Raw genomic sequence first — 25,102 nt, forward strand, 5'->3', positions numbered from 1 at the left:
CAATACACGTGTAAAATACACGGAGGTGAATAAAGGACCTTGACATCCCAACAACCTCCCACTTAAAGGTCCGGAGTGAACCTTTAACCAACTCCCACTAGTCGTATGCAATGCTCATGCTGAGCCTTGCCTAGACTTTTAATGAGAACATCTGCAGGGTTGTCCCGTGTTTTGATCTTGGTCAATGTGATTAAACCATCTTCCAGAATCTGTCTGATAAAGTGATATCGCACATCAATATGCTTTGTGCGTGAATGATACATGGCATTCTTAGCCAGATACACAGCACTCTGGCTATAACATCCCAACACTGGAGTACTCATAGACATGCCGAGATCCTCTGCGAGTCTGCTCAACCATATAGCTTCCTTAGAAGCTTCAGTAGCTGATATGTATTCAGCTTCAGTAGTACTCAGTGCTACGATGTTCTGCAACCTGGAGCACTAAGAGACGGCCCCTCCAGCAACTGTAAAGGCATACCCGCTAGTGGACCTGCGAGTGTCTAAGTCACCTGCCATGTCTGCATCACAATAACCTTGTAGATTAAGTGCACCCTGCCCATAGCAAATACACTTTCTTTGTGTACCCTTTAGATATCTAAGAATACTCTTGACAGCCTCCCAATGTGGTTTGCCAGGATTTGACATAAACCTGCTGACAACTCCCACTGCATGAGCAATGTCTGGACGAGTAGCCACCATAGCATACATAAGAGAGCCACAAGCTGATGCATAAGGGACTCCCTTCATAGCATTGGCTTCCATGTCATCTTTTGGGCTGTTGGCTTTACTAAGCTTAAGGTATGGAGGTAAGGGTACTCTGAGAGGCTTAGCTTCAGCCATGTTAAGTCTGTCCAGTACCTTTTCAATGTACTTTTCTTGAGATAAGAACGACAATTTCTGCGTTCTATCCCTATGAATTCTCATGCCCAATATATGCTCTGCATTCCCTAAATCTTTCATGGAAAAAGCTAATTTCAGCTGATCTTTGAGCGCATCCAAGCTAGTCTTTCTCTTCCCAGCTAGCAACATATCATCCACATATAAAACATGTTGGGTATTTTACTCACGCCTTACTTACGCCTACTCTCATATGGGAGTGTCGGTGATCAGTAGGACACTGGGGCACTTTTTACTCTCGGTAGGAGAGGTTTTTCCCCCCAGACTTATGGTCTTATTATCGTATGTACTTATGTGCTTATGTTACACACATTTAGGCACTTACTGTGTGTCGGGTGTGAACACCCCCCTACAATCCTAAGGTTTAAGGGTTGTACTTTGTACTTTCAGATTACACTCATTCAGTCTATTCTCTTGGGTGTCGTGCTTCAACTCTGTCTCTCTCACTCTCACACTGTCTACTGAATCTGGCTGTATCTCGATCCTCTGCTCTCACATTTGGTATCAGAGCTCAGCTTCTGCCTGCAGAGTGCAAGTCTGCAGTCTGCAGCCCACGCCAGTCCTGCTCCAGGCCGCTGACACACAGCTCCACGCAACGTGTCTCCAGCGCACAGGGTCTGACGCTGCCTGACGTCAAACCTTGTCAGACGTCACGTCAGCATAGGTACAGCCTGTCGTCAGTCCTGTCAGCAGTCAGGCGCTGTTCCTCAGCGCTGCCTCAGTACAGGTACAGCTCGTCGTCAGCCTCCAACGCCAGTTCAGTGCAGCTCCCCAATACCCTGCTCATCAGCAACGTCAGTGTCAGCGTTGTCAGCAACGTCTGCAGTCCGTCGTCCGCTAGGGCCCCGTTTCGTGCAGGCGGAGTCAACGCCTGCTCGCGATAGTCCTACCTTGCCGGTTTTTACCACGCACAACTCGCGACCTGCCTGCCCACGTCAGATTCGCATAGCCCGCCAATCTGCCTGCTGCCGTTGTAAAGCTCCACATCAGCCAGTCCGCCCGCCCGTCAGACGACCTGCTCCACGTCAGTACTCTGCCACACGCCCAGGTAAAATTTTCAAAATTATTATTATTTCAGCCCAGAATAAAATTCTGGAAGCGGAGGTTCACACGCGGTTGGCACAGAACTACTGGAGAAATAAATTTCATGCAAATTTCTGGACTGAATCGTCAGAAATTTTGGGGCTTTTGTGTATTTGGAGGACAGATGCATTTAAACTGCTGATACAGTCACAGAACGACTGTTTTTGACAGAAATTTTGGCAAAAATTTTGGGGATTTATTCATAACAGTGTTGCATTGCACTGTTTGCACCTTGGGAAGCGTGCAGTAAATGATAGTTTTCTGACAGAGTACGCCCTTGCACATTAATTGCAGAAACGTATTTGCTGTAATTTCTGGAAATTTGCAGATTTCCAGTTCGTACTGCTTTGACATTGCTCATTTTGTCTTTGGAGATTTGTCATCATGGCAAATCAAGGAGGTGATGTTTTTACGTATGTATCTAAGGAGGACAGACTGGACGGAAACAACTATTCCCTTTGGTCATTTATGATGAAAAATGTATTAGTGGCCAAGAATTTATGGGATTATGTCAGTGGAGAGGAAACTCGGCCGGGAGTTGTAGCTCCCGCTACTCCTCCTCCCCATGGCGCACGTGGATAACGGGGACCTCAGCCCGCTCCACCACAGCCACTTTCTCCAAGAACTGCAGCTCAAAAAGCTTGGGATACCCATGATGCACAGGCCTTGTCGCTAATTGCTCTGGTAGTTCAGCGGTCCATCATACCTCATATCCGTTCGGCATCTTCTTCACGAGATGCATGGTTGACTTTGGAGCATATGTTTGCAGGAAAAAATGAGACACGGATCTCTTTCTTGAAGAAAGAGTTGGAAACTCTGAAAATGCATGAAGGTGATTCTATGCAGGATCACTTAAACAAGATTCAGGACTTGAGGGAGTAACTCATGAATGTAGATGAGTATTTTTCGGATGCACAGTTGATATCCACTATCTTGAATTCCCTACCTCCTTCGTACTTGTCTTTTCATACTGCATTGAACCTCACCATAAGGATTGCTGAGCACCCACTCACTTTTATTCAGCTGGTTAGCTTGCTTCTAGAGGAGGAGCAAACACGGAAAAATAGTGGTGTGGATGCTATAGTCTCTGAGCAGGCTTTTGTGGCAAGACAGAAAGGCAAGAACAGCAAGGTGAAAAATGCTCCACAGAGTTCTGGCACTTCGGGCACATCGCAGAATCAGTCACAAGGGGGGACGCAAGCAAAGAAAGGAAAATGTCATTATTGTAAGAAGCCCGGCCACTATATCACTGAGTGCAGAAAGCGCATTGCCAAAGAGAAGAAAAAGGAGTCAGGAATGTCTGTTTCTACTACTCCTTCCACTGCTAGTGAGTCCGCGTCCTTTGTTGTGGACCGGGACTATTGTTTTTACACTTGCAGTTATGATATCTCTTGGGCCGATAGAGCACTTAGCTCTACAGAGGATGTTGACACTTGGTTCTTTGACAGTGGTGCTTCTAGACATATCACATCTCGCAGAGATTTGTTTGCTTCAGTTAGTGCACCTCCCATTGGGAAATCGGTACAGTGTGCCAATAATGCATCATATCCTGTTCGTGGTATTGGGGAGATTCAACTCACAGCCATTGATGGCTCTATTCTCCGCCTGCAGGATGCTTTGTTTGTGCCTGGAATAAAGAAGAATTTGCTTTCTATTTCTTCTTTGGCACGTTGTGATATGCAGGTCACTTTTGATGATGACCGTTGCCTGGTTCGAGAAAAAGGATGCATGACATTGGTCTTGACAGGATCTTTGTGTCATGGTTTATATGAGTTGGATGCTCTTTCAGTAGATCAGTCAGCATACTTGACATCCACTCTTACTCCTGCTATGATACAGGCGGAGTTATGGCATGCTCGTTTAGGGCATGTAAACTTTGGCAGCTTGATGCTTTTACAGTGTACTCAAATGCTGGATGGCTTACCTCTCTTGGAGAGACCTCCTGAGCACTTATGCGAGGGATGCATTTTGGGAAAAATGCATCGTTTCTCATTTCCTCGTGATGTTGCTTTCAGGGCAACAACCAGATTGGAGTTGGTGCATTCAGATGTTTGTGGGCCTATGCAGACCATGTCATTGGGTGGTTGTTATTATTTTGTGACATTCATTGATGACTTCACACGTTTTTGCTGGGTCTATTGTTTGAAAAAGAAGTCAGAAGTGTATGATGTATTTTTGGCTTTCAGTGCACTTGTTGAAAACCAATCTGGATGCCACATTAAGACTCTCCGTTCGGACCGAGGGGGGGAATACATGTCCTCTATGCTGAATTCTTTTTTGCAGCAGAAGGGCATAGTACATCAGTATACTACAGCTTATACTCCACAGCAGAATGGGGTAGCAGAGAGAAAAAATCGGTCACTCATGGAGATGGCCCGATGTATGCTGAAGGCAAAGAGCTTGCCTCATAGTTTTTGGATGGAAGCAGTCATGTGTGCTTGCCACATTTTGAACAGATGCCCTACCAAAGCCTTGAAGACCATCACACCATTTGAGGCTTGGAACAGCCGTAAACCTTCTGTTGGTCATTTTCGTACCTTTGGGTGTCTTACCTATGCCCATATTCCACAGGTACTTAGAAGAAAATTGGACAACAAGGCTGTTAAGTGCATTTTTATGGGATATAGCAATGAGAGCAAAGGCTACAGACTCTATGATCCCGTTACTAAGAAGGTTTTTGTCAGCAGGGATGTTGTTTTTGATGAAAAATCAGAATTATCCTTGGCTGGTTTGGACACATATCAGGCTGCCCGTGATGTTTTTGAAGGGCTACTGCCCATTACTTTTGGTGATTCAGCTGGAGGTTCACAAAATGAACCTAATGTTCAGCCAGTTGCTCCTATGGATAGTGCAGAAATTCAGCCATTGGCTGATCGGAATATTCAGCATCATGCTGAAACAGAAATTCAGCAAGAGCTTGCACATAGCTAGGATGCTAGACAGCTACCTAGATGGTATTTATAGACTATGCAAGATAGTCCTTTGGATGCACCCATGGCTGGTCGTACTAGAAGGCAAACTCGTTTGCATGATTCAGCACATACTATGGAGTTTATGATGGCAGCAAGTACTTTTGATAATGAAGAGCCTAAATGTTATGAGGATGCACAACACAGTGTGCATTGGAAGGCAGCCATGCAAGCTGAATTAGATTCTATTACTAAGAATCAAACTTGGGATTTTGTGTCCTTGCCATTTGGGAAGAAAGCCATTGGAACAAAATGGGTCTACAAATTGAAAAGAAAAGCGGATGGATCCATTGATAAATACAAGGCACGGCTGGTAGCTAAAGGCTACGTACAGAAAAAGGGCATTGACTATGAGGAGACATTTGCTCCTACTTCCCGTATGACGACCATCAGGTCTATGATTGCTTTGGCTGCACATTATGGTTGGACAGTTCATCAGCTAGATATCAAGACTGCATTTTTGCATGGGGAACTTCAGGAGGAAGTTTATGTACAGCAGCCCATTGGTTTTGCAGTTGAAGGCTCAGAACATTTGGTATGCAAGCTCCAAAAGGCACTATATGGTTTAAAACAAGCTCCTAGAGCTTGGTATGAAAAGATAGATGCTTTCTTGCTTGGTCAGGGGTTTCTAAACAGTTCATCTGAGTCTACCCTTTACGTATGTAAAGAAGGGGGATCTATGCTGATTTTATGTCTTTATGTTGATGACCTTTTGCTCACTGGAACACATGCTGATCAGATTTCAGCATTCAAACAAAATTTGCAGCAAACTTTTGACATGTCTAACTTGGGAGTTTTGCATTACTACTTGGGCATCCAGTTTATACATACTGCTCGAGGTATTGGGTTATCACAGTCACGGTATATTGGGCAGCTTCTTGAGAAATTTGGCTTGCAGGATTGCAAGCCAGTTATTACTACTCCCATGGAACCTGGACTGAAACTGTCATTACATGATGACAGTGATTTGTTTGATATACATACATATGCTCCTGCAGTTGGATGCCTTATCTATCTATGCAATACTAGGCCGGACATACAGTTTGCAGTTTCAGCCTTGAGCATGTATATGCATCAGCCACGTATGTCACATTGGCAAGCTGTCAAGCGTGTTTTCCGCTATTTGCAGGGTACTCGTTCTCTTGGGTTGCTTTATGCCAAGGGGGGACCACTGCATTTACATGCTTACAGTGATTCTGATTGGGCTGGTGATTATGATACACGTCACTCTACTAGTGGCAATTGTTTCTTTCTTGGCACTTCTTGCATTTCTTGGCTTAGCAAGAAACAATCCACTGTTGCCACATTGTCATGTGAAGCTGAATACAAGGCAGCTTTCACCACCACAGTTGAATGCATATGGCTTAGACGCTTGCTAGCTGATTTGGATGTATCTGTTACTGAGCCTACTCCTTTGTTCACTGACAATCAGAGTGCCATTGCAGTGGCACGGAACCCAGTGTTTCATGCTCGCACGAAACACATTGAGATTCACTATCACTTTGTCAGAGAGAGGCTACATGCAGGTGATATCAGCCTTGTCTATTGTCCTACCACCAGTAATGTGGCAGACATCTTCACCAAAGCTCTTCCTCGTGACAAATTTGAAGCATTTCGCGATGCTTTAAATTTGATATCCTTTGGTGGCGGATGATCCTTGTACTCTTGATCACTCTTCACTCCAGGGGGGTTTGTTGGGTATTTTACTTACGCCTTACTTACGCCTACGCTCATATGGGAGTGTCGGTGATCAGTAGGACACTGGGGCACTTTTTACTCTCGGTAGGAGAGGTTTTTCCCCCCAGACTTATGGTCTTATTATCGTATGTACTTATGTGCTTATGTTACACACATTTAGGCACTTAGTGTGTGTTGGGTGTGAACACTCCCCTACAACCCTAAGGTTTAAGGGTTGTACTTTGTACTTTCAAGTTACACTCATTCAGTCTATTCTCTTGGGTGTCGTGCTTCAACTCTGTCTCTCTCACTCTCACACTGTCTACTGAATCTGGCTGTATCTCGATCCTCTGCTCTCACAAAACAAGTATGATAGGGCTGCCATCTGTATCCTTTTTCATATACAAACAATGATCTGTATGGCTGCGTGTAAACCCATGAGAGAGCATAAAAGTGTCAAACTTTTTGTACCATTGCCATGGTGCTTGTTTCAGCCCATATAAGCTGCGTTTTAGTTACACACCAATTGCTCTTTTCCAGGAACTACAAAACCCTCGGGCTATTTCATGTAGATCTCCTCATCAATGTCACCATGCAGAAAAGCTATTTTCACATCCATTTGGTACAGCTCTAAATCCAATACAACAATGAGAGCAAAAAGCACACGTAGTGTGGTCATCTTCACGACAGGTGAGAAGACCTCCTGGAAGTCAATCCCTTCCTTCTGTGCATAACCTTTGGCAACCAATCTTGCCTTGTACTTGGGTTTCCCATCAACTGTCTTTACTTTGTAAACCCATTTGTTTGGAAGAGGCTTTCTTCCTTTGGGCAATGACACAAGATCCCAAGTATCATTAGCATACAGAGATTTAATCTCTTCCTGCATAGCTAGCTCCCACTTATTGCTGAATTTGCATGACTTGGCCTCTTTATATGTCAGAGGCTCACCCTCATCAGTAAGCATCACATAATGCAAAGAGGGGTCATACCTTTGTGGCTGCCTTCTTAGGCGTGTAGACCTGCGTACCCAATGATCTACATAGTCAGGAATCGGGTCTACATCTCGAGGCATGTTATTTTCAGCATTTATTGGCTGCTGTAAGCCATTTTCAGCATGCTGTTCATGCTGTACAGCACCTTCATTTTCATTTCCAGCACCTGCATTTTCATAATCAGCAAGTCTATCTTGCTGTCCATGACCTCCCTGTGCTTCTATTTGCTGTCCATCATCATCTGGCTCAAAGATAACCGGCTGATCATCAGTTTCAGCCTGTGGTACAGCACCATGAGGCTCATCATTTGAAGTAATAGGTGGCTGCAAATTCTGAAATTTGACCTTTTTCATATCTTCATCAGAGGCTAAAGTACTTTTCAGCAACTTTGCCTCATTAAACACAACATTATGGCTGTGAACAATTTTCTTAGACTGAGGTAACCACACTCTATAGCCAAATTCATCCTCATCACCATAGCCCATGAAAATGCCTTTGGTGGATTTCGGGTCAAGTTTATTCCTCAGCTCATCTCTAACATGCACAAAAGCATCACAGCCAAATATTCGTAAATGGTCATATGAGGCCGGTTTGCCAGACCAAACCTCCTCAGGTATGCCATTATTTAAGAACCTGTTTGGAGAGCGGTTGCAAATGTGAACCGCGGTTTTAAGTGCCTCTCCCCAAAATTCATGAGGGAGATTAGCAGTGGATAGCATGCACTGCACTCTCTCACATAGAGTCCTATTGTATCTTTCAGCCACACCATTTGAAGAAGGGCTGTAAGGGGCTGTAAGCTCCCTCTTGATTCCATGCAAGTCACAAAAGGACTTAAACTCGTCAGATGTGAACTCACCCCCATTATCAGTTCTCAAGCATTTCAAATTTCTACCTGTCTGAGTGGTCACGAATGCATGAAAAGTTTTAAAAACAGCAAACACTTCACTTTTCTTTTTCAACAAATAAACGCAAATCTTCCTAGAACAGTCATCAATAAAAGAGACAAAGTATGCAGCTCCACCCAACGATTTCACAGGCATGCTACATACATCAGAATGCACTAAGTCCAAGGCATTTGACTTACGGGAGACACCAGGAATTTTTCATTTGCTTTTCAAACTGACAGTCATTACAAAATTCAAGTTTAGAGCCTTTTCCATCAACCCTCTTCAAAGAGGTAAGGACTTCAAGTCCTTTCTGGCTCATATGGCCTAATCTCTTATGCCATAACTCCAAATGACAGCCAATTTCAGCAACTGCAAGAAACTTGCCATTCAAAGCTTTACAGTGCAAACAATATAAAGTGCCCTGCTTGGTTCCTTTAGCAATCAGCATGGAACCCCTTTTTAATTTCCACAAACCACCACCAAACAGTGTGGTGTAACCATGCAAGTCAAGTTGTCCAACAGATAGTAAACTCTTCTTGATGCCAGGCACATATCTGACATCTTTCAACACAAGTTCTTGCCCATTATCCAAAGACAAGTGTATGGTGCCAATCCCATCAATGCTGCAAGCATGATTATTTCCAAGGTAAACCTTGCCATAACAGTTGTATCAAAAGTAGCAAAGCACTCAAAGCATGGAGTCACATGGAAAGAGGCACCAGAGTCTACAATCCAAGTCTAAGTGACACCATCATCAAAACTGACAAAAGTGCATCAATCACATCAGCCTTGGTGATCTATATATCGTGCATATGACATACAAGGGCATCATAATCCACTGCACATAATACATCAACCTCTCTATCCGAGAGCTCCTCTATGACAACACTGGAGGCCACATTGGCCCTTTCCTTGCCTTTGGCTGCCTCACGCGCATCTGTCTTTTCCTCTTTCTTCTTTTTGTCTCCTGCATTCTTCTTTCTCTCTTGTTCCTTCTTGTAATACCTGCAATCAGGCTTCTTGTGGCCCTTTCGACCACACTGATAGCATGTAACATCACTCTTTTCTTTTCCTTTGCTCTTGTTCCTGCTTCTCTGTCCAGCATTTGCATTTTTCTTTTCAGCCCTGCCTCTAACATTATAAGCTGAGTTGTTGCCTTACTTACGTCTAATTTCTTCATTCAAGATCGAACCCCTCACACCATCATATGTGAGACTGGGGTTATTATTGAGAGAAACAACCAAAGTCTCCCAAGAGTCAGGCAATGTCATGATCAAAAAGATCGCCCTTAACTTATCATCAAAATCCAAACTTGCATCCTTGAGCTGATTTAAAATGCCAGTAAATGCACTCAAGTGCTCAGCTGTAGGCTTGGACTCATCCAACCACATATTCACCAACTTGTGCATTAAATGCACTTGATTAACAGGTGTGGTGATCTCATAGGTAGTTTTCAACTTCTCCCATATTGTATGACCAGTGTCTAAACCCTTAATGTCTGTCAAAATGTCATCAGTGACACCCATCTTTATATAAGCCACAATCTTTTTATTGACTTTGGCCCAATCCGCCTCAGACATTTGTGCGGGTTTATCCTTTTGCAAAGCATCCTCACAATCCTTTAAGAACAGTATGCCCTGCATACGATCTTTCCAAAGATCAAAGCCCTGACCATCAAATCGCTTGATTTCCATCAAACTTTTAATGTCAGAACTGGAAGAAGTTGCAGCCATTTTTATCACAAGTACAAGTGTAAATGCACTGAACTGCAAGAGCATAAGCTAAATCAGGAAATACACTGCTGTTCTTGCATAACCAGCAATAATCCTCTGCTGTTTTTACATAAACCAGCCACTGCACAGGCAAATAATGCAGAAATTTATCAAATTCTGCACAAAATTCCAAATTTCCAGGTCCAAATGTGCGCAAATGTCAGCCAAACTGACTCAGCTGAGCAAAATTACATCAATACATGAAAAGCCCCAATTTTTCTTGGTCCAATGCCAAGAAAAATTACTCGGATGAGCAAAATTTCAACAAATTTGGAAAAATCCCCAATTTAATTGAGGTCAATGGGCACAATGTCTGCAATTTCTGACATAGATGTCACTGTCAAGCATAAACAGCATCAAATTTGGGAAAAGCCCCAAATTTCCAGGTTCAAATTTGCCCAAATCTAAGAACTGTGCTTGCGCGCGCGAACTCCCGTCAGTGGCAAAGGGGCTGCTTGCAGTAAACCTTAGAAAAATTTAAAAATTTCTGGAAGAAAATGTGACGAATCTGCAGCTGTTGACCTTGCACCTACCCGTCAGCCCGTCGCCTGATGCCACGCAGCCTGTCGCTGTCGCCTAATGCCACGCAGCCTATCGCTGACTGTTGCCTGGTCAGAAAGTGACGAACTGACCTGTCGCCTGCTGCACGAGCTGTCGCCTGGCTGTCCTGAACAGAAACGTGGCTGAGAACAGTGACGACCTGACCTGTGCTGACCTTGAATGGCTGTGCCTGACCTGTCTGGTTGCAGACTGAGCAAAAACGAGCTTTCAGCACTGCCGCATGTTTCTCGCGTGCTCTTGCCTGACCAGTAGAGATGATGACTTGCTGATTTCTTGCGAGCGAAACACTGGCGATGTCTCGCACGGGCTCCGGGAAGCGCGCACACCTTAGCCGAAGCTCTGATACCAGTTGTTGGAGTGCGCGGGTAGCGGAAGCGTGAAGATTTGCAGCAGAGGAAGTGAGCACATGAGTGAGAGTGAGAGTGACAAACTGATTTGGGTGTACCAACAATGTGTTGGTACACATAGAATAAAATGTATTTATACTTGGGGCCCGTAAGGGTGCATTCACATGTACAACATAACAATACACGTGTAAAATACACGGAGGTGAATAAAGGACCTTTACATCCCAACACTTTGATCTGACCATGGGCATCTATAGAGTGCTCTTAGTAGGAAAACTCCCGGGAGAGATCTTGTGCTCTTGTAACAAAGGAGTTTCCATCCGCCTAGGCAAAGCTTGTGCTGGACGGTTCTAGGAATTGTGTGCTTCACTGTCATGGAGACAACTTCACTGTGACAAACATATATCCATGCTGATGCAATGGGTCAGCCAACCAGATTCTTGTTTCATGTGATTGAAGACAAGGTCAATTGTGAATTGATTCCCACAAAGACAAGTTGAGGGTGACATCCACTTCCCCTTGTGGGCCTGAGAGGGTGCAGTGATGTTTTTCTCCTAAACCATGGAGTGGCCCTCCAGGAGCCAAGTCCCATATGTGAGTAGTTTGGTCCATCAAGGGGGCCCTAGCAAACGGATGTTACCATTCCTCAACTTGCCATCACAAAAATTCCCACCTTCAAAGGAAGAGGAAACTCCCTGCAGCCCACAACGTCCAGGCATGGTTAATATCCAGTACGGAAGGACTAGGTGCTTTCTCAGTTAAGAAACAAAGATACCACTTTTGAATGCTTGGGAGAATTTATGCAACTTGTGTTTAATGACTCGTGTTCTCTTCACATCTGGATTAGTTGACTGCTTCAAAAAGAAATCATGTACCAAAATGAAGGAATTCCTTCGCTAACTGAGAATTTCAGGTCATCAAAGCTAGATCTTGGCTTCTAGATGTACATAGAAATCAAGTTTACCTTGCAGGAAATGCTCCTAGGTAGGCAATTATACCAGCAGCAATCAAGACATCACCAATCAAATTTCCATACTGGTTTCCCAAATCTTTTGCTGCAGCCATCCAGCGGGTTCTCTCTCCACCAAGGCCACCAATGAGTTGCTCTGCTCTTTCAAGTTTGACAGTGCACATCTTCACGTCATGCTGAGAGCCATCCAAATGGTTAGTGTAATAACTCGAAAACAGAAAACTTGAAACCCTATTTGATGGTAAGTTTTTATTGTCATCTATTGTTTGAAACATTTTCCTTGTGCATCAGTTGTTTATCTTAAAGACATAGTCTGTGAATAGTGGCTGTGCTAAAGAGCTCTACTTTGAAGAAAACTGACCTAATATTCTGTTTCACACTCTAAGCTGGCTACTGTGATTCATGGTGTGCACCTGACATTTAGTTTTACTGTATGTAGAGGACACTAAATTGGGGAGCGAGTGAGAAATTCTACAGATGTATTGCTTCTCTTTCCCTTTTCCTGAAAAGAAACTTCTATTAAAGCCCCTCTAAAATAAAAATCCAAATACATGAAACAATAAGAGCGCATGAAATAGACATCTCCCATGCAAGGTGCTAATATAAAAAAGCCAGTTTGGTTGTCTACAGTGACAAACAATATGGCAAAATTCCTAAAATGGAAGGTGCTAGATTTCGATATCTCTCTCATATACTCTAAATCTTCACGTAGTCTCTTGGATCTCTTACTCTTTTCTGAGAGTATATATGAAATCTGTCCAAATGCCGGTGTGAGTCTTTTTAAGTGGAAGTGTGCTGCTAATCAATAGCTTTGTTATATCTTTCTGTTCAAATGTACCATACAGTAACCCTACTTGTGAGCTGCCACCTAAGACAATATGCTGCAGTCCATTCTGCTGGGGTAAAATCAAGAGTGGATGATTCATTTGGTGGCTTGAAATATGAAATGAAATCTTCCCCTCAAAATAATCGTGTCTACAAGCTGATCCTTTGTCTGAAAGGGATGTTCCCAGTCCAGGTCTTGGGACACCACACCATGAAAGTCACCTGCACATAAGAATGAGTACCATGCTCGATTGTGGAGGGGCTTGAGAATTAGCCATAACATCATCAGGGGTATACTCACTGCATTCCATCATGGCATTGGAGACATGTTTAGTGCATTTAATGGGGGATTAACCACACATCAATGCTGGGCTGGACATCATAAGGGGGGGCAGCCATCTCTGTACAAGGAACCATTTCTTCCTGTTCATCATCTGAATCAGGCCCCAAGGCATCCACCACTTGATCTATAAAGACTGTGTTGAGCTCTTGCATGATGTGAGATCTCGGTATTCAACTACTACTGTCCGCCATCCTCTTCCAGCTGCTGGAATTCTCTGCGACTACACAGTATGGGTTGCTGCTGAATCACTGTGTGCACAAGGACAAGGTAGGGTAGGGTTGCACCAACCTTTTTTTTCGTAATAGGTAATTGTATTAGTTATGAAAAAAGTACAAGATTACATGATTACAAGATGCAGGATGGCTCTAGACTGTCGTGCATAAGCTCGCTTTACAAAATATAAAATAATTAAAAGAGTACAAAAGTCACATCAAAGAAGGAACAAAGATTGTTGTATGCCAAGAGTAGGGTAGGGTTGCACCGACCTTTTTTTTTGTAATAGGTAATTGCATTACTTATGAAAAAAGTACAAGATTACATGATTACAAGATGCAGGATGGCTCTAGACTGTCGTGCATAACCTCGCTTTACAAAAGATCAAATAATTAAAAGAGTACAAAAGTCACAGCAAAGAAGGAACAAAGATTGTTGTATGCCAAGGGACCAAGTCCTCCCTAGAAAGGAGATCAGTGTGTTGAATAAGGTCAAGCTGCCAATGTACAAGACCTTTCAACTTGGCAAGGTGAGTTTGCACCCCAAATGTGGAATAAAAAACAAAAGCATTATGAGTTGTCCAATTGTGCTAGCAACCCTAGAAACAGAGGAACGGAAACATAATCTTCATATGTGGTTGTGCCAAAGAAGGGTATTTGGGCTAGGCAAAGACCCAATCAAAGGGGCGTAGCCATGTGCCAAGCACATCCTACCAAATGTGCCAAGCACATTCTACCAAATAGCAGATAACAGGGACCAGATTTTCTGTGCCCTTTAGAAAACAGCGGCGAGAAGTTTCAACATCAAGGGCAGCATTGGACTTCTTTTTTTCGTGGAGATAATTGAATTAAGTAGTAAAAATTTACATCAGACCATTCGGTCAACATAGAAACAACCGTCATAAACTCTCTCTGTGGAGATATTTACATCAAACCTTGAGGCCAATGAAACACGAAGGAAACAACTATAATGAAGCCAACAGGCTATTGGAACAACCTATTACATGAGTAGCATTTATAAATCACAGCGACAGGACAACTGGAGTAGAGCGAACAATAGCCAGCCAGGGAGCAGCAATATTCGGAAGAACTAGGTCAATTGACATCATAGAAGAGATTTGCCATAGCACTAAAGTACGCACACGGGTCACATGCCCATGGATGCCGACGCTAAATAAAAAATAAAGGCATTCCAAGTACGCTATATATGCCACAGGGTTGTCCCTCTAAGGAAATGGAAAAGGCAAGAATAATCTGAATGCAAAGAACACATAGAGGACATTTCCCATAATCCACGATCGAGCTGGTATGTGGTGCTGGGTCACCGAGGACCACACTCGGGAAATGAAATTCCAGATCTGTCGGGCAACCGGGCAAGAGACAAAGAGGTGAAGCAATGTCTCATCACATGTAGTGCAGAAAACACAATGTCCTGCAGAGATCTTTCGGACACGGAGCTTATCTCCTGTTGGAAGACCCCCAATAAGCAGCCTCCACATGAACACTTTACCCTGGTACGGAACCTTAGACTTCCAAAGCTGGGGATAAATCTTTCCCACCACTTCTTTTTGCTATCCCGAAGATGCCATAATTTATTAACTTTCCCAGTAATCCATATCTTGGCTTCCACCATATGATGATATGTCTGATTAGTTGACCTTTTCCGAAAATCATCAGGAAGCACAAACATCCAGTCACGCCATGGGTGTCGTGGCTAGAACACATGCAAAGGAGAGAACCTTTGAAGACTGTCTTGTATGGATGAAGAAATGTCACTGTATCCGCGAGGCACCCTAAAGTATTGACGAATACACTTGAAAGAATAAAGACGGGGCTGCCTAGGAATAACACCATCAAGCCGAGCCATCCGATTAAACTTGTCTCGCTGCAAATCTTTATGCGGCCAATTCAACAACCTTGAGGAAGCTAGTACTTCTCCTTGTACTGAATTTTCCTCTTTACGAATATTAGGAGGGCGACAAATTGCAAAATGTAGCATTTGTTGCCAAGATGCAATCAAATGAGAAAGGATAAAAGACTGGGATACCTTAACGGGCCTCGTGGAATTAAGTACATCCCACCAGGAAGCGTGAATAACTGTGCTACCATGAGAGATGCCTGCCTTCTCTATGAAGAATTTAGCAATATTTGACCAAGGATGACTTTGAATACATAGACTCTGCAAAAGGGATAGCCTCAAAGCGGCCATATGCAAATTAACATCCAACAAAGCTGCACCCCCCCATCCTTTTTGGAGTAGTCATATGCAACCAAGAAATCCATACCTGACCGAAACGAATACCTTTCTTTTTCCACAGCATGAATCTGATAGGTTGAACCAATTCCAAAAGGGACTTCTTAGTCCAATGAAGCAATGGGAGAAAGAACAAAATCATACTGATCATAATGCATTGAGCCACTTTTAGTTTGACATGTAGAGGCCAGCTCTAAGATTTTTAGTACATGAACTTGTCATGAATCTAGGAGGCCATTCAATCTAGCAAGGCACGGGGAGCTACCTCCACACCAATAGGATATCCCAAGTGTCTGGTTATATTATCCCTTGGGATCACAATTCCATTCCAACCCAAGGTGCGCAGATCATTCTGCGTACAGGAGAGAAGGATAGATTTCTGAGTATTAACATGAAGACTCGATGCCAAAGCAATAAGATTCCACGCCACCATTGAACGAGTAACATTAGTGTGATCAGCCTTGAGGAACATAAAAGAATCATCTACCAAAGATTGATCCACAAGCTGGTCACTGCAAGGAAGAGATAAGCCAAATATCTCACCTTGAGCTGCTAACTTATCCAATAGTGAGAGCATCGGGTGAGTAACCAAAGCAAACAACAAAGGGTTGAGAGGACAACCTTGCCAAAGAGACTGAGATAAGGGGATTTCCTCCGTAATCCCTCCATTAAGAGCAATACGAGCCACAACACCCTAACTAATGGTATCAATTAGAGAAATCATACAAGGACCAAAACCCATTGTAGACATCAATTGCCGCAAAAATGACCAGCTAACATGATCAAATGCCTTCTTAATATCCAGTTGAAGCATAACAACTTGATGGCTTGAAGCCTTGGCAAAGTCAATCCCAGTTGAACATTCAAAATGTTATGCATTATATTCTGACCTTTAATGAAGCCGTATTGACGTGGATGGACGAGGTGCAGAAATACTTTCTTCAATCTGTCGGCAATAATTTTGGAAAAGATTTTATATAATGACCCCATAACAGAAATGGGTCTCCATTGTTTCAAAGAGGTTGGAGAGGGAACCTTGGGCAGCAACCTTCTAGTCTGAAGGCCCCATACCAAAATTCCATACTTGTTGACATAGTTGAGTTAATAGGTCCTTAAGCATTTCCACATGGGCTGAAAACAGCTCATTAGGCAGTCCATCCCAGCCAGGACTTTTCCTTGGAGGTAGGTGGGACAGCACTTGTTCCACTTCATCTTCTGAAATATCAGCCTCCATTAAGTTCACCCATTCTGGTTTGACCTGATTACTAAGCAGGTCACAAATATATCTTCGAGCAGAGAGAACATCATTGGAAAGAATCTCTTGTGGACCCAACAAGGACCTATAAAAGTCGACACTCATCCGAATGATGGAGGCAAGATCAGTGACCATAACACCTTGCCCATCCTTTAAGTGCACAATATTTTCCTGGGCATATTTCTAATGCAAACGAGCAAAAAATTGATGAATTTGACACTTATTATTGTGTAAAGCTTTGGCTCTGGCCAGCAGTTTGTATTTTGCATATTCCGCTTCTTGAAGAGATTGAACCCTGCCTTTCAACCATTCAATGCATGTGAGCAGGGACTTCTCTCTCTCTCTCTCTCTCTCTCTCTCTCTCTCTCTCTCTCTGCACAGGGGCAGGTTTGCTCTCTTGCACTATGTGCAGGGGCAAGTTGCAAGGGCTCCTACTCATCACTAGTATGTCTTTCCTCCTACGTGCAGATCTGTTCTTGTTTGTGGCTATCGACTGTAAGGTAGACAGGCGTCTTCAAGGCAGGGCCTTTTGGGGGGGGGGGGGGGGGGGCATCTGCAAGGCAAACTGGCATCGCTAGGCAGGGGCAGACTGCTTGTCTGAGTGGCGCTGGCCCTCTGTGTCTCTGCAAATCAGTGCATAACAGCAGCAACAGCAGGACAGGCAGGCGACACGTCTGGTCTTCAGCGCCATAGGCAGGGCTGTGAGCTACCATAGGAGGCATCCACAGGTAGGGCGACAGACACACAGCAGGAGGCAGTAGGCAAACGGTGCAGAACGGGAGGCCTAGGGCAGGGTGCTGTAGCACACTATCTCTCTCTCTCTCAGTCATGGCAAAGAAGCTGTAGAGATTGCCGTATGACAAGGAGCTAAATCCTCCTCCTCCTTAGGGAGAAGATTAGCATGATGCACAAGTTCTAACTATCAGCGTAGCAGAGGCTTGAGTTTGGCTATGTGTCCTTGGACACCCATGGCAGAGTTAAAGACAAAAGCATTCCGGGTGATCGAATTATGCCAATAGCCCCAAAATGTGAAAACAGGGAACAAGACCCTCATATGTGACTGCACCGAAGTGGGATATTTGGCCTTGGCAAAAACCCAATCAAAAGGGTGCAGCGATAGACCAACAACCGCTTGCCAAATATTTGTAAGAAAAGCCCAAATTTTCCTAGCCAAAGGGCAGGCAATAAATCTATGATGCGAAGATTCCATGCTGGTTGTACAAAAAAAGTAGTTGCCATATGAGATTTGGCACTTAGAAAGGGCTGAAGCAAGGGGAAGCCCACCAATGATCACTCTCCAAAAAAAAACATTGCGTTTGAATGGGGTCTTGTTCAACCATCCTTCCATCACTGTCATTTTCCACAAAGCCTTGGATTTATGCATGCCCCAAATCGCATTGGCTTTACTAACTAGCCAATGCTTGTCCTTGATCAAGAGATACCACCCATGCTTTTCGGGGTATAGACATGGCTCCAAGAAATCCAAGAGATACTTGCATACAAGGAATACTTTTTTCACAACATAAAATGGATAAGTTTGGTGAGTGCATTCAAAGAAGCATTGTTCCAAGGTAGAAGTGGTAAAAGGTAGGTAAGTGTGGGTAGCATGATGGCGTGGGCTACTTTGAGGTGTATATGAAAGGGCCACGCTTGTGTTTTCGAATAGATAAATGTTGACTCCATCTTTGGGGAGATCCATTCCAACAAGCATTTTGACTCAACATCAACACCCAAAGGATATCCCAAGTGTCTAACAACATTGCCACAGGGCACCACCACCCCCTGCCATTCCAAGGACTAGATGTTAGATTCATTGTAGCCGATGAGGGATGATTTTGCAGCATTAACATGGAGACCAAAAGCACACCCAAACAGTGTCCGAACATCCAATGCCTTGCAAAGATTATCCTTCTTTGCATGCAAGATCATGAAGGTATCGTCTGCTAGCGATTGTGCAACAATATGCTGTCCAAAAGGAAGAGATAAACTTGCCAATTGCCCAATGCTCACCATATGGGATAGCATGATGGGCATAGGATGTGTTGCCAAGGCAAAAAACAAAGTGCTCAATGGGCATCCTTGTTAGACCGAGCGTGCAAGGGGGAAGGGTTTAGTAACACCACCATTTAACATAACCTTGGAAGAAGTATCAACATTGATGGCATAGATCAATTGGGACATACATGGCCCAAAACCCATAGTGCACATTAGTTCTGCAAGAAATAACCAGTCCAAATAATCAAAAGCTTTCTCCAAATCCAACTGCACTAACATCACCTTATGGTTAGAGTGCTTGGTGGGTCAATTCCCATCTACACATTCAACACATTATGCAAAATGTTTCATCTCTATGAGTGACTGATTCTTCCTCTTTGCAACCCCATTCTACTGTGGAGTATAAGTAGTAGTGAATTGATGAACAATGCCCTTCTGCTTCAAAAAAGAATTCAGCATAGAGAACATATATTCCTCCCCTCGGTCCGAACAAGAGTCTTTATTTTACAGCCAGATTGGTTCTCAACAAGTGCTACAAAAGCCAAGAATGCATTATACACTTCTGACTTTTTAACCATAGAATAGACCCAACAGAAGCAAGTAAAGTCATCAATAAAAGTCACAAAATAGTAACATCCACCCAATGGCTTTGTCTACATAGGGCCATATACATCTGAATGCACTAACTGTAACTTGGCTGTGGCTCTGAGAGCAACATCACAGGGAAACGAAAACTGATACATTTTCCCCAAAATACATCCTTTGCACAAGTGCTTAGGAGGTCTCTCCAAAAGAGGTAATCCATCTAGCATTTGTGTACATTGTAAGAGCATCAAGCTACCATAGTTCACATGCCCCATGCGAGCATGCCATAACTCCGGTTGTAACATAGCAGGAGTAAGAGTGGATGCCAAATACACTGATTGATGAACTGAAAGAGCATCCAGCTCATATAACCCATGACATAAAGTGCCAGTCAAGACCAAAATCGTGTGTTCCTTATCTCTCACTATGCATCTGTCATCATCAAAGGTAACCTGCAATCCACAACGTGCCAAAGAAAAAATAGAGAGAAAATTCTTCTTTATACTTGGCACAAACAAAGCATCTTGTAGGCGGAGAATAGAGCCATCAATGGCTGAGCACAATCTTCCCAATACCTCTAACAGGGTATAATACATTGGTGGCACACTATACAGACTTGCCCAACTGGAGTTGCATCAATAGAAGCAAATAAATCTCTATGAGATGGGATGTGCCTAGAAGCACCACTGTCAAAAAACCAAGTGCCTGTATCCTCAGTAGAGCTAAATGCTCTATCAGCCCAAGAAGAGTCATAATTGCATGTGTAAAAGCAATAGTCCTTGTCTACAACAAAGGACATTGACTTAGTAGTAGTGGAAGGAGCATCAGAAACAGACATCCCTGACTCCTTTTTCTTCTCCTTGACGATGTGCTTTCTATACTCAGTGATGTAGTGGCCTGGCTTCTTGCAATAATGGCATTTTTCTTCTTGGCTTGCGTGTCCCCTTGTTTTTTATTAGCCTATGAAGTACCTGAAGTCCCAGAGCTCTATGGAGCATTCTTTACTTGGCTGCCTTTGTCCTTTTGTCTTGCCATAAAAGCCTGCTCAGAGGCTATGTCATTCACACCACTATTTCTTCTTGTTTGCTCCTTCTCTAAAAGCAAACCGACTAACTGAGGGAAAGTAATCGGCTATGAGGCAATCCTCATGCTGAGGTTTAGGGCTCTATGAAAAGCCAAGTACGAAGGAGGTAATGAGTTCAATGTAGTAGATATTGGATGTGCATTTGAGTAGTACTCATCGACATTCATAAGTTGTTCACGCAAGTCTTGAATTTTATTCAAGTGATCCTGTATAGAATCACCCTCATCTATCTTCAATGTCTCAAGCTCTTTCTTTAAGAAAGAGATGTAGGCCTCATTCTTACCAGCAAACATCTGCTTCAAAGTTAGCCAAGCTTCTCATAAAGAAGCTGCAGATCGAACATGAGAGATGATGGACCGCTGAACTGCCAATACAATTAGTGACAAGGTCTGTGCACCCTGTGTATCCCATGCTTTTTGAGCTACTGATCTTTGGGGAAGTGGCTGAAGTGGAGCAGGCTGAACAGGTTGAGGTGCCTGTTGTCCACGTTCTCCTAGAGGAGGAGTAGTAGGAGCCACAACTCCGGGCCTACTTTTTCGCTGACATAGTCTCAAAGATTTTTCGCAACCAATACATTCTTTATCATGAAGGACCAAAGTGAGTAGTTGTTACCATCCAATCTTTCCTCCTTGGATACATAGGTAAAAACATCTCCTCCCTGATTTGCCATGATAATCAATACCAAAAAAAGGCAAAAGAGAAATGTCTAAGTTGGACCAACTTGGAAATCTCCAAAATTTGGAGAAATTACAGCAAATAGCTTGCTACAATTAGTACACTGAGGTACACTCTGTCAAAACTGTCTGTAATGCACGCAGTCCAAGGTGCATTCAATGCTTAGTAACACTGTATGAGCAAAGACCCAAAAATTTCTTGCCCCAAAATTGTCAAAAACAATCTATCTCTGACTGAGACTGCAATACATTTGCCAATGTCTCCACAAAGATCAAAAGTCCCAAAATTCTTGACTTATTTGCCAAGAAATTTACATCAATCGTGTCCTAGATACGTATTCAGATTTCTGTGCTTGCCCTTGTCTAGAGATGAATTTGGAATAAAATAATAATAATAATAATAAAACTTGTACCTCTGTTTCTCAGCTACCAATTCTTGAGGTAATGGCTTGTGCCGGTGCCGGTGGCGATGGTGTAAGGTTGAGGCTCGTGGCGTGCTGGAGGCCGAGTGCAAGAGATCAGGCAGGGTGGCGTTGGCAAAGGTGCAGGCGGCGTTGGAGGTAGACGTGGCACAGGGCGTGGGCGACGCTAGAGGCACGGACTGCTTGCGTTCAGGCGGCACTCAACAGACGCAGGCGGCACTTACACAGGGTGTGGGCGGCACTGAGCAGGGTGTCAGGCGGTGTTGGAGGTAAGCTTGGCGGGCGCTGACAAAGGCACAAGTGGTGCTGGAGGTGGGCACTGGTGGCTGCCGCAGAGGGACGAGCGTTGGTGGTTGACGGACGCTAGCTCACAGGCAGCAGTGGGCATAGCATTTCTACTGCAAACAAGTTGGAGGAGACACTGGGTGGAACCAGGTGGTATAGTTGTTGGTAGGAGTTGCGGGCTAGACAAGGTGCTACCCATGGTGGTGACTGAGGCTAGAATGGCTGGCGCTAGCGAGCAGGGTAAGGGCAGGAGCTGCACACTGATTGGGCGCTATTGTGATGGACCTAGCGGGGTAGGTGGCGAACCTGCTACAAAAGCCGAGCTACTCAGCTGGAGGAGGTGGCTACAGGCTAACACTGGAGTGGTGGCTCAGCTGAGTGAGAGCTTACTCTGATACCAAATGTGAGAGGCTGAGAGGATCCAGAAGCTAAGATGAGAGTGCAGTAGATAGTGTGGAGAGTGAAGCACGACACCCAATGCAATAGATTGAAAGAGTGTAAGCTGAAAGTACAAAGTACAACCCTTAAACCTTAGGGTTGTAGGGGTGTTGACACCCGAACATGATAAGTGCCCGAAAGTGTATAACATAGGCAGATACGAAAGAAGAGAATCAGTTTAGGGAAAAAAACCTCTCGTAACGAGAGTAAAAAGTGCCCCAGTGTCCTATTGATCATTAACACTCCTTTGTGAGTCTAGGCGTAAGTAAAACCCACATCTCTCACTCTCTTTGAACCAAGTGCGGTGTTAACCTCACTCCTGCCTTTGATTGATTACAAAGTGGTCTTTCTTAGGTGGGCGTTAGATTGCTGTTAGGGGTGACTTGTCCACGCTTCCCCTGTGAAGTAGAACTGAGATTTCCATGTTCAACTAAGCCCTAGGTTTCCCATGGGGAGACTGGATGGTGATGTGCATGGATATGAATTTCGGTCGACTACTAAGAGGACTCCTCTGGGTCTGTTGGAGTAGGCACCTCACATTAATGGGCTTGATGTATAAAATATTTTGGAGTGCTGACTAATTGTCTCTAGAGACATCTCCCTGTCATTGTGCACCCCAATCAGTATGGTTTCATTAAGGTTAGATTGCCCCACAATTTTTGGATGGAAGCCGTAATGTGTGCTTGCCATGTTTTAAACAGATGCCCCACCAAAGCATTAAAGAATGTTATGCCTTTTGAGGCTTGGAACAGCCGGAAACCTTTTGTTGGGCACCTTCGTACCTTTGGGTGTCTTGCATATGCACACATTTCTCATGTACTCAAAAAAAAGTTGGATAACAAGGCTGTTAAATGCATTTTTGTGGGATATAGTAGTGAGAGAAAAACTACAGACTCTATGATCTTGTCTCTAAAAAGGTGTTTGTCAATAGGGATGTACTCTTTGATGAAAATCAGAATTATCCCTTGTTGGTTTTGACACATATCAGGCTGCCTGTGATGTATTTGAAGGGCTACTGTCCATTTCATTTGGTGATTTAGTTGGAGCTTCAGCAAGTGAACTTAATGTCCAGCCAGCTGCTCTGTTGGAAAATGCAGAAAATCAGCCATTGGCTGATCTGAATATTCAGCAAACTGCTGAATCTGAAATTCAGCAAGAGCTTGTGCACAGTTAGGAGGCAGGCAAGACAAATGCCTAGATGGTATTTACAGACTATGAAAGATAGTCATCTGGATGCACCCATGGTTGGTCGTACTAGAAGGTAAGCTCGTATGCATGATATTGCACATACCATGGAGTTTGTTATGGCAGCAACAAGTACGGTTGATGATGAGGAGCCTGAATATTTTGAGGATGCACAACATAGTGTGCATTGGAAGGCAGCAATGCAAGCTGAATTTGATTCTATCATTATGAATCAAACATGGGATTTAGTGTCTTTGCCCTTTGGGAAGAAATCCATTGGAACAAAATGGATCTACAAGCTGACACAGAATGCAGATAGATCCATTGAGAAATATAAGGTGAGGCTTGTAGCTAAGGGCTATGCACAGAAGAAAGGCATTGACTATGAGGAGACATTTGCTCCTACCTCCCAAATGACTACCATTAGGTCTATGGTTGCTTTGGCTGCCCATTATGGATGGACTATGCATCAGTTAGATATTAAAATTGCATTTTCACATGGGGAACCTTGAGGAAGTATATGTACAGAAGCCCATTGGTTTTGCAGTTGAGGGATCCGAACACTTGGTTTGCAAGCTGAAAAAGACTTTAAATGGCTTGAAACAAGCTCCTAGAGCTTGGTATGCAAAGATTGATGCCTTTTTACTTAGCCAAGGGTTTATAAACAACTCATCTGAGTCTACCCTTTACGCATGTAAAGAGGGGGGATCCATGCTGATCATTTGTCTATATGTTGATGAACTTTTGCTTATAGGGACACATGCTAATCAGATTTCAGCATTCAAACAAAGTTTGCAGCAAACTTTTGAAATGTCAGACTTGGGGTCTTTGCATTATTACTTGGGCATTTAGTTCATACATGATGCTAGAGGTATTGGTTTATCACAGTCAAGATACATTGGTAAAATTCTTGAGAAGTTGGCTTACAAGATTGCAAGCCAGTCTATACACCAATGAAACTTGGACTAAAGCTGTCATTACATGATGACAGTGATTTGTTTGATATACACATATATGCTCCAGCAATTGGATGCCTTATTTACCTATGCAACACTAGGCCGGACATACAGTTTGCAGTTTCAGCCCTGAGCATATATATGCATCAGCCACGCATCTCACATTGGCAAGTTGTTAAGCGTATCTTTCGTTACTTGCAGGGTATTAGATCTCTTGGATTGCTTTATGCCAAGGGGGGACCATTGCAGTTACATGCTTATAGTGATTCAGATTGGGATGATGATTATGATTCACGTTACTCCACTAGTGGCAATTGTTTCTTTCTTGGCTCATATTGCATATCTTGGCTTAGCATGAAACAATCCACTGTTGCCACATTGTTATGTGAAGCTGAATACAAGGAAAATTTCACTACTACAGATGAATGCATA

The 25,102-nt window shown here is 43.6% G+C and overlaps 1 protein-coding gene across 6 annotated transcripts in view; it reads right to left on the reverse strand.

Annotated features, from left to right (window-relative positions):
• Positions 1-25,102, reverse strand: part of LOC148033680 (uncharacterized) — a 364,446-nt gene that overhangs the window by 45,487 nt on the left and 293,857 nt on the right. For all 6 annotated transcript variants that reach the window (XM_087681629.1, XM_087681628.1, XM_087681630.1 and 3 more), the window contains exon 29: positions 12,152-12,333. In XM_087681629.1, the coding sequence (XP_087537755.1) occupies positions 12,152-12,333 (182 nt within the window). The remainder of the gene's footprint in view (positions 1-12,151; positions 12,334-25,102) is intronic.

Source organism: Lygodium microphyllum, chromosome 7 (assembly GCF_053477565.2).
Source record: "Lygodium microphyllum isolate KBCC chromosome 7, Lygodium_microphyllum_v1.1.10, whole genome shotgun sequence".
NCBI lineage: Eukaryota > Viridiplantae > Streptophyta > Polypodiopsida > Schizaeales > Lygodiaceae > Lygodium > Lygodium microphyllum.